Source organism: Canis aureus, chromosome 35 (assembly GCF_053574225.1).
Source record: "Canis aureus isolate CA01 chromosome 35, VMU_Caureus_v.1.0, whole genome shotgun sequence".
Classification (NCBI taxonomy): domain Eukaryota; kingdom Metazoa; phylum Chordata; class Mammalia; order Carnivora; family Canidae; genus Canis; species Canis aureus.
This window is the reverse complement of record NC_135645.1, coordinates 2,017,706-2,028,038: the sequence shown is the minus strand read 5'-3', so window position 1 is coordinate 2,028,038 and position 10,333 is coordinate 2,017,706. Positions and strand designations below refer to the sequence as shown.

The 10,333-nt window shown below is 40.7% G+C and overlaps 1 protein-coding gene across 1 annotated transcript in view; it reads right to left on the bottom strand.

Annotated features, from left to right (window-relative positions):
- Positions 1 to 1,491: 1,491 nt before the first annotated feature.
- The window catches only part of PCYT1A (phosphate cytidylyltransferase 1A, choline), a 29,753-nt gene continuing 20,911 nt past the window's right edge, over positions 1,492 to 10,333 (bottom strand). The window contains exons 5-8 of the mRNA XM_077884280.1: positions 9,533 to 9,611; positions 8,760 to 8,902; positions 6,675 to 6,863; positions 1,492 to 5,798 (exon numbers count right to left, since the gene is read on the bottom strand). Of these exons, the coding sequence (XP_077740406.1) occupies positions 5,592 to 5,798; positions 6,675 to 6,863; positions 8,760 to 8,902; positions 9,533 to 9,611 (618 nt within the window). The 3' untranslated portion in view covers positions 1,492 to 5,591. The remainder of the gene's footprint in view (positions 5,799 to 6,674; positions 6,864 to 8,759; positions 8,903 to 9,532; positions 9,612 to 10,333) is intronic.

Here is a 10,333-nt window from a genome sequence, read left to right as displayed (position 1 = left end):
TACATTGCCTCTGTGGGTGATACTATTAGCCTTTGATGCTTATATATTGAAAGGTCACTCTGAATTTTCCCAAAGCCAACAAAGGGGAGAAAGTATACAGTAGTTTACCTGTTATAAGAACAGGAATAGAAGTCAACCAGGCAAACCTCTGTTTATTGTAGCATTATTTACAATAACCAAGACATAGAAGCAACCTAAGTGTCTATCAATAGATGAACAGATAAGGAAATGTGGTATGTGTGTGTGTATATAATGGAATATTACATAGTCACGAAAAAGGATGAGATTGTGCCATTTGAGACAACGTGAATAGACCTGGGTGGATATTATGCTAAGTGAAATGAGTCAGCCTGAGATAGACAAATACTATGATGCCACTCACAAATGGAATCTAATAGAAAATGAGTAAACAAACAAAGAGCAGAATCAGAACTATAAATACAGAGAGTTGATGGTTGCCAGAAGGGAGGGGGTAGGGAGCTGGGCAAAATGGGTGAAGAGGAGTAGGAGATTCAGGCCTCCAGCTGTGGAATGAATTAGTCGTAAGAATAGAGTATAAGGAATACAGTCAATGAGGGGCACCTGGGTGGCTCAGTCAGTTTAACATCTGACTCTTGAGTTTGGCTCAGGTCACAATCTCAGGGTCATGAGACAGAGCCCTACATCGGGCTCCATGCTAAGTGCAAAGTCTGCTTAACACTACTCCCTCTCCCTATGCATATATGCATATTCTCTCTCTCTCTCAAATAAATAAATAAAATCCTAAAAAAAAAAAAAGGACTATAGTGTATTATATTGTAATAGCAGTACAATGGGACAGTTGGTAGCTATACTTGTGGTGAACATAGCACAATGTATAAACTTGTCAAATCACTAAGTTGTACTCCAGAAACTAATGTGACAGTTTGTCAACTAAAAAAATCCAAAAAAACAACAAAAAGCCAACTTAACCAGGTAAAAGTAGTACAAACCTAAAGTCTCAAAAGAAAGCAGACTTTTGAAGAACAGATGGAAGGTATTCTTTCCCTTACAGATGTGTCATTAGGGCACTGATGACATTACACCTCATAGATCTGGATCAGCTTCCCTTTGAGGGATGATGGCTTTTTGAGCCTTCTGTGCAAAGCTGCAAAAAGATTTCCCTGATAGGGCAGCCCCGGCGGCGCAGCGGTTTAGCGCTGCCTGCAGCCCAGGGCGTGATCCTAGAGACCCTGGATTGAGTTCCACGTCAGGCTCCCTGCATGGAGCCTGCTTCTCCCTCTGCCTGTGTCTCTGCCTCTCATTCTCTCTCTGTGTCTCTATGAATAAATAAAATCACTAAAAAAAAAGAAAAAAAAAAAAAAGGATTTCCCTGATAATATGGTCATGGAATAGTTTTGAGGAAGATAAATTAGGATGCAAAAGCAAAGGAACTGAGAGTATAGGTAAAGGCCCCAAATACATAAAACATATACACATGTATACCAGGTCAGAAACACAGGAAATGGAACATTAGGTAAAACCACTTTGCCTTTATTTGGCTAAATGACAAAGGCCAAAATAACTGAACCAATTAATAACATTCACATGGAAAACAATATACTGAACACCGATTGAGGAAAACGCCCTGTGGATGCTGGCACTGGGGGTGGGGCTAACATTCACACCAAGGCCAGCGTTTCTTCCCAACAGCTTTTTTTTTCAGGATAATCAATACAAAACCACCCAACCAATCAAGTCTCTGTGTTTAAAACAGTCAGTGCCCCCCTAAGAAGGGTGGGAAAACCCTTTTTAAACCTAGAGGAACACAACCTGAGTCATCCTAGTGTTAAACCTAGCACTTTTTTGTTTTCTACCCCAATCTGAGTATTAACGTAAAACTTTGGCAGACAGAAAATCTTTCTTCTTTCTTTTAAAGAAAATTAACATTTAATAGTATAATCCCAAGAACATGTTCTACTTAATTGGAAAAATAGAAGCTAGGGACCACTCTTTATCCCACAACAATCTATTCTATGAGCGAAAACAAGAACAATCATCGTATGACTTTGAAAAATACAACCTTTAAAAATACTTATATTGGTAAGCTTAAAAAAAATTACCATTAGTTAAAAACATTGTTAAGGGAGCTTTTTTTTCCTACCTGTATTAGTTCCACTTCTGGTGAAAGTGTGAGCTGACAGAAAATGTAGACACTACGTATGGCTTTTAGGGAATTAAAGAAAAGCAGCAAAATAGAATTGATTTGGAAGGATTTTAGACAGGAGATCTGAAACGGTAAAAAAGGCAATGAGCTCAGAATAACAAAAGCTACCCACAAATCAAGATAACCCAGAGACACAAAAACACTGTGAAGAACCATCGCAGAGGGAACATCCCGAGGCCGCCTGACCAGTTGTGTGATCCCAAGTAAAATAAGAAAAATCTAAACAGGTGCTGGGTTATCAGCAATCAGAAAATGTCAATAAGTTCTCTTGACCTCCTTCATATTTTTTCTTATTTAGGATCTTCAGCCTCCTCATATCCCCAACCTTCTTCCTCAAGCCTCAGCGAAATAACAGTCTTTGGCTCTGGCTACCAGAGACAGCTGCAGCAGACAATCTGTTTCTACTCCTCTAAAGTTTCAATCTCTATTCATTAGTGTTACTAGTTAGTATAAGAGAAGAGCAAACTTTCTGCCCAGCCATCTCAAGGTAACTGAAGTGGCACTTCTTCAGTGCCAGCTGCAGCGTCTGTCTCCATTCTTCTGTCTTGCAAACTGAGCTCTGAAGCCAACCAGTGTTTAAGGCTCCCCCATCTCTGCTACATTTGGCCTATTGCTTTGTGTGGGGGATTCAGGGAAATAGCTAATTAATAGTAATATTAGAAATCAGTATTAACAGTTAATATTAAAATTAATATTAGAAGATTTACAGATCACAGGCATGGTCATGGTAGGCAAACCACTAACTTCATTTAATTAGGCACAAATGATCAAATAATACATCATCCCAACAGCTTCCTCCCTCCACCTATCCTTGGCTAGCACCTAAGATCACATTTATCCCAAAGTAGCTCATGTGCCACACCATTAAAGTTTGACAGCTTGAAGTCAAAATTATTTGAAGATGCACTAGTGTTAGAGGAGCGTGAGGCCAGAGAGGTTCACCACAAGGGGTGAGAGGGCTTTCCAAGAACATGTGCACATGCGGGCCGGGCAGTCTCACAGAGCTGATCAACACAGCAGTTATACTCCAAGGGCAGCGAATGCCAAAAGTAGCCCACGGACAGAGCGGAGGCAGCAGTCCCAGACAGTAGACTTGAGAGGAGTGATGTGCAGGGAGGAAAACCACATTCTGAGCATCTCCCCTGCCAAATACACTTGGCTAATATGTTCTTTGAGGGAACAGGTAGGTGAGCTTCAGTGATGACTTCCTCACCTTTCTGTACGAGGGAGAATAAAGCAGAAATACGCAGAATTCCCAAAGAGGGAAGACTGAAGCAGAGAAGTTAAAGTATGTGATCCTATGAAACTGGTTAAAGTAGGAAAACAGGGCAGCCCCGGTGGCGCAGCGGTTTAGCGCCGCCTGCAGCCCAGGGCATGATCCTGGAGACCCAGGATCGAGTCCCACGTCAGGCTCTCTGTGTGGTGCCTGCTTCTCCCTCTGCCTGTGTCTCTGCCTCTCTCTCTCTCTCTGTCTCTATGAATAAATAAAATAAAATCTTAAAAAAAAAATGTAGGAAAACAGTGATTTGAACTGTTCCCAAAAAAGGATTCCAAGCCAAAGCTCGTGTAAACTGAATCAGATTTGATAGCAAAGATAGCACTTCATACGAAGAATCAGAAATGTAGTTTTCCTAAGCCACCATGACAACTAGAGATTTCCCTCTCCTATGTCTCTACTCTCTGGGTGATCAGAGTTTCAGGAAAGTAGGTAGTCCTGCTGTGCAGGCAGGCAGTGATTCTAGCCTCTGATCCTCAGGCAGAAGAGCAGGTTTTACCAGAGTATTTAGGGAGGAGGCTATGAGATGCTCACAGCTCTAGCAGAGGGGCAAAAAAAGATAAAATGTGGTTTTCTTAGCTGAAAACACCAAAACTCCACCCCCACAAGGGGTATTTATGAGTGACAGGGTGGGGCCTGGACATAAGCAATTTTCCCCTAAACGTAGCTACAGGATTATTATTATTTTTTTTCTTTTAGCTACAGGATTATTGAAGATAGTCTGCTCGGTCACGTAGCTGCAGGATGCCAGAGGCTTAAAATGAGCTCACAATCAACTGCCAAGTGAGCAGCTTAGTATTTCTGATGTGAAGAATCCCCCTGGGCAACCTAACAGGGGAAGTGGGACCATAACCACTAGGCACAAGCGGGAAAGCAAGAGAACCTGCCGTACTCTTGTATGTGAACCCATGCTTTGTGGCCTGCTTAGCGGCAGCAGAGGGAGGTCCCTGCCAGCTGCAACTCTCAGAGGAAAAGAAACGTGACCTGGAGCACTAGTTCTAGTCAAAAACATTCTTGAGAGGGACAGAGTTCAAGATAAGGCTTTAGAAAGGGGGGTGTTTCCTTATACTTTTGTGTTTAAATTTTGTGCAAATCTAAATATTCAACATGGCTTTGAGCAACATGGATTAACAGATCATATCCAAACTGCAGACATTTACAAAGCATACTCTGTAGAAAGCTAGGTAATAAGCATTGAAATTGCAGGGCCAGGGACTTACTCCCAAATGGGAAAATTAACCTAACCTGACCCTGTATAGGATTGAGTATCGTCCCACTCTCCTCCCCAATCACAATAAACCTGAAAGTGTTCCTTCCTTCAAAGGTAGACTATAGGAAAGAGATTGACAAGAGCTCCCAAATAACTGGGCAACAGAGTTTTCTGAGAAGATGAACACAGCAGAAAACCGCAGCTGATGCCATGTGGTCTGGTTCCATCCCCATCAGTGTCTTCCATGGACCCCATTGGGTCCAACAAGAAACTCCTCAGGGAGTAAGAAAAGTTAGGCTCAGATCTCCTTCTCATAGCCACATTGACACATGGACTAGCAGTATATCTAGGGGATTCGTGACTGAGTTTACTCAGCTTTTCGTTTTTTTTTTTAAGGACACCAAAATTATGCTATTTCCCTTCCCCCTGAAATCACTCATCAGCATGGCTCATTGCTTGAAGGGCTTGGCAAGCCACTTTGCCTCAGAACAGAAGGCAAACACTATAGTATATCAGGAAGAAAAGGCCTCTGGGTAATACATCACGTCCTTCTGCCCACTCCTCAGGGGCAAAAAATTAGTTCTACTTACAACATTTGAAAGATTAATTTTTAAAAAATTAATAAAATGACAATTTCCCTGTCAAGATCACATGAACATAAACAGTAAAGCAAAGTCTGTAGGGAGGGCATATGGATGCAAAACAGGTTTCTGAGGTGTAGTCAGCTTCCTTCTTGGTGTGGATGGGTGATGGCTCTTGGAGGATGGGTTGTCTGAGCCCATCCTAGGTCCTCTTGCCCCAACTTTCTTTCCTTTGTAGCTGTCCTTAGATTTAGTGTTGGGATCACAATTTGAAATTCAACAGAGATCTTCCGAAGGTGATGGGACAGAGGGAGGGGAGGGGAAAAGAGGGATGAAAACTTAGTCTTCTTCATCCTCACTGATATCATAGGCTGCAGCCTTGTGCCTGGAGAGGTTTGCTGGGGAGGAAGGTGGGGAAGTCTTGCCAGAGAAGGGCCATCGGAAAGATGGGGAGGGGGAGCGTTCCCGCGTGGGGCTGCTGCTGGGACTCTGCTTTGGACTGATGGCCTGCAGCATCCGGCCTTTCCCCTCTTTCAGCATATGTTTCTGGGGAAACCAAAAAGAAGAATTAGAAGAAACCTATGGATCCTACTAAATCATCACTGGAGGTCTGATACTTCAAATTTTCACAAGTGCCCTGTGCAATGTCAAAAGTGATCAAATAGATACGGGAGGGACATATCTATAATTTTAAGCAATTTCATCCCTAAAGCAGCACTATACTACTTATCTAAGGGTTCCCACATACTATCCACGGTCACCCAATTCTCAACTTCTATGTCAAAGGAATTCTTAAATGGCTACTTGGTCTGCAGCCCAGGCTCCAGGCAAAAATAAAAAAACTAACTCAGACAAAAGGGTACCTATCCTAGTTCTAGAGCTTTCTGAAAAGGAAATTCAATATTCTCCCTGAATAATCTATTCTGGTATCAGACTCTTTCACAGTTAGATTCTCCCTGATATCTTAGGACTAACTTGCTAACTACACTTCACCTTCTATTTGGTTTGAAAAGACCTTGTCACTTCTCAAGGACAGAACTCTCACCTTACCCAGCAGCTCTGCAGCAGCTGTTTGTAGTGGAAGCAGCTTTCTCTTTACTGTTCTTTGTTCTTTCTTTTCCTTTAATTAGAGCTATAATATAGAAGCAAGCTGGGCAAGGTTACTTGCTTACCACCAGATTTGGAAGTTGACAAAAGCTGGCAAAATTATTTAGGAGAATGTGTAACCTCTTTCTGTAAAGACTTCAAACAACTTTTTGGGGGTAGTTGAAATATAGTTCTGCCCAGTATAAGGAACAGATTAGGTAACTTCTTAGTGTTGATGTCCTTTTCTACAATGCTATAATTCTTCCCACAGCATGAGAATTTCCCTAAATTCTCCTGAAATTCCTTCCCAAAATTGTCCAATAGGAAAGAACATACCAGTGCTCCTTCTGGACCAAACATTTCCAGGAAACTTCCAATGAATTCTCGGGATTTCTCCTCCCATTTCTGAATGAGATCAATGCTTTTTTCCTCGACCTTCTGAACAAATTCTTTTGACTTTTCCTCCACGTCTTTCACTTTCTTCTTTACTTTGTCAACCCGCTCCTGCAGGTGATATTTCTTCTCCTAAGTAAAGAATTAATTGTTTTGAGAAATAATACTCTGACCTCCATTCCAAAGAGAGGAGAAAAAAAAAAGTTTTGGCACTCTATTGACACTAGACTTCCTATCATTAGACTTTCACTTCACCCTAATCTATCCCTTGTTTCTCTAGCATAATAACAGATTAAATATACTGGATGGTCATCTTACACAAAAGTGTGATAATTTGAACATTCTGGAAGCCCAAACTGAACTAAATACATAAAGCAGGCTCAGTAACCGATGGGCATATAGCCAAATGAAGTCAGATTTTTTAAAGACAAAACATACACTTGAAACATAAACATGCCCAAAATAACCCAAACCCCATTCTAGATGAAGATATATAAAGAGCCACAGGATTATTGCACAGTATTTGCCAAGAATAAGAGAGCTATAATAGGTTGAAGTAGCAGATCTTTTACTTAATTTGTCTATTGTACTGGATTGTTTTCCCTCTATCATTGGCTTACTCTATGACTTTAGAAGAGCTGTTTGTTTTATTTTTTAATATTTGGAGGTCTGTTTGCTCATTTGCAAAATGAGGATGATGCTTTTTGGTCTTACAAACTTTTCTAAACAGAAGAGAAAACGGTATGAACCCTCTGGGGATGGGGAAGATGTTTAGCCAAAGGAAAAGTCTTTTCATACACAATTTCCAGATCATAAAGGGGGAAGTAAATAGGTTTGGTATTTCTAAACACCTGAAAAAGATTTCGTAGTAGGTCGTTAACAAGAGCTAGGGTTTATCTACAAAGATAAATCATATTTAGATGAAATCACTTCACCTATTCATAATTCACAGAACTGGCAGCAGGTAAGGGAATATGGTAAACCACTTATGTAGGAGATATAATGAACAGCTTTCTTCTTTTAAAATCAACTTTATTAAGATACAATTTATATACAAAATGTATAGCAGTTTGTTTCTAAAATGCAATCTTGGGATCCCTGGGTGGTGCAGCGGTTTAGCGCCTGCCTTTGGCCCAGGGCGCAATCCTGGAGACCCGGGATCGAATCCCACGTTGGGCCCCAGTGCATGGAGCCTGCTTCTCCCTCTGCCTATGTCTCTGCCTCTCTCTCTCTGTGAATGACTATCATAAATAAATAAAAATTAAAAAATTAAAAAAAATTAATTAAAAAAAATAAAATGCAATCTTAAGCTAAGATAGACTTTGCTTTTATAAATCAAATTTTAGGGGATCCCTGGGTGTCGCAGCGGTTTAGCACCTGCCTTTGGCCCAGGGAGCGTTCCTGGAGACCAGGGATCGAATCCCACATCGGGCTCCCGGTGCATGGAGCCTGCTTCTCCCTCTGCCTGTGTCTCTGCCTCTCTCTCTCTCTCTCTCTGTGACTATCATAAATTAATTAATTAATTAAAAATTTAAAAATAAATAAATAAATAAATAAATCAAATTTTAAAACGTAGGTCCACATGCCATGAGAAATTGCATGTAAAATGTGTCACTATCTACCCAGGGGCAGGATCTATAGCTTTCATTAGATTTTCCAAAGACCATCCAATTAAAAAAAAAAACAAAAAACAAAATGGTCAAGAACTGCTGTTTTAAATATATTTGACATAAACACTGTACTATGTAACTTACATATTTTTTTTTTTACATAACTTACATATTCTTACATAATTGGGTGTGTGTCTTTATATCAATGTGTTGATACTAGACCATAAAGGCAGAGAATGCATGCCTCTGTTTTATTCTTTGTAAAGAGCTTAGCACAGTGTAATCAGCAAAGAGGCATTCACTGAATTTTGGAAGTGATAATTACAGCAGACTGAAAAGCAACTTTAGCTCGGATGAATTGGGAAGCAAACATGTGTCCTATAGGACCAGGGAAGTCTGGGATGAAGTTGGAACTCACATTTATAAAGCTGACATTGAGCTCCTTTGCCGTGTAGCCCCTCTGTAGGTTCCGTCTGGCATACACATCATAGTCCCGGACGATTCGGGTGATAATGTCTGATGTAGAGATACCTTCTGTCCTCTGTGTTGGAGCAAACATGCCTAATCCAAGAACATATACAAACACTGTGACATTCTGGTTAACTCAGGCAGTAGGACTAGATGGAAACTGGGAGCAACATTCTTTTCCTCAAAAAATAATCTTCTATTACTAAGTGAAGTTTGGAGATACTGACATACAGGAGGAGGACTGAATCTAACACTAGGAGTAAGGAAGGGAGGAGCTATATGGCCCCATTATTAAGAAAAATACGGGCCTAGGGAGAGTTTCCTAAAATTAAGAGATAGGGCGGCCCTGGTGGCACAGCAGTTTAGTGCTGCCTGCAGCTCAGGGTGTGATCCTGGAGACCCAGCATCGAGTCCCACATCCATCCTTGCATGGAGCCTGCTTCTCCCTCTGCCTGTGTCTCTGCCTCTGTGTGTATGTATGTGTGCCTCTCATGAATAATAAAATATTTTTAAAAAATTTAAAAGAGATATCAAAATTAGGTGTTTAGACTGAGAATTGATGGATGTCAGTACTATGCTCACCTAAACCTCTTATCTGATATGCAACTGAAAGTAGATGTTGAATTTCTAAGGTATACATTTTCCTCTATAACATAGCGATGTTGAATCTCTGTCGCTGCCCCTGAGACTCCGTAAAGTGAGGATGTACATCAGCTTACTCACCTGCTTCCTTGATATGCTTATAAACATCATCACTCCCAGCAGAAGAATAAGGGATGTCATCATGGGCTACAAAATCAATCTGAAATAAGGAAACATCATTTAAAACCCAAGATCACTGCCATCAGAAAGAATAAGTAAATATTCCCCCCAGAAAAAACTCTCCCAGACCCAGACAAAGGACAAGGAGATGCCAGGCCTCAAATGGACCTTTTTTTTTTTTTTTAAATCTCTCTTTGCTTTGCTTCATAAATTCTGTGATTCATTCACAAGCCACCTAATCTAATTATTTATCACTCATAAATATGAAGTTGACTAGTTTCTTTTTTTAGCTAATTTTCCTGGTCTACTAGACGTGCTACCCTCACACTGCACACCAGTCACCATGCCGTAGTAAATGACTGAAAGATTTGCTGGTGTGTTAGTTAGTTAGTTAGTTCCTGAGCCAGAGCTGAGGAAAGAAGAAAGGAAATCACCCCATCCTCCTGGGTCTATAAGGATTGGTCAAATAAGGGTTTCTAAAAATAGGCAAAAGAGGTGGTCACTTCTTCCTTAGCTGGTTTCTCTCTCAGTCCATGAGATGAGTGGAAATATAAAAATAGCAACCAGGAGCCCTTTAAATAGAATAGAAACATCTATACTCCTGACGAATGTAAAACTCCAAGCCATAAAAGACCTTCAGGTCTTGGGCTCTATCATTTGACTACTGTCAATACCTTTTGCAACAGTAAGAAGAGATCAATAGCACTGGGATCAAGAATCTTTCAGAGAGATATGCTAACCTTACTTAGTCATTCCTGAGTA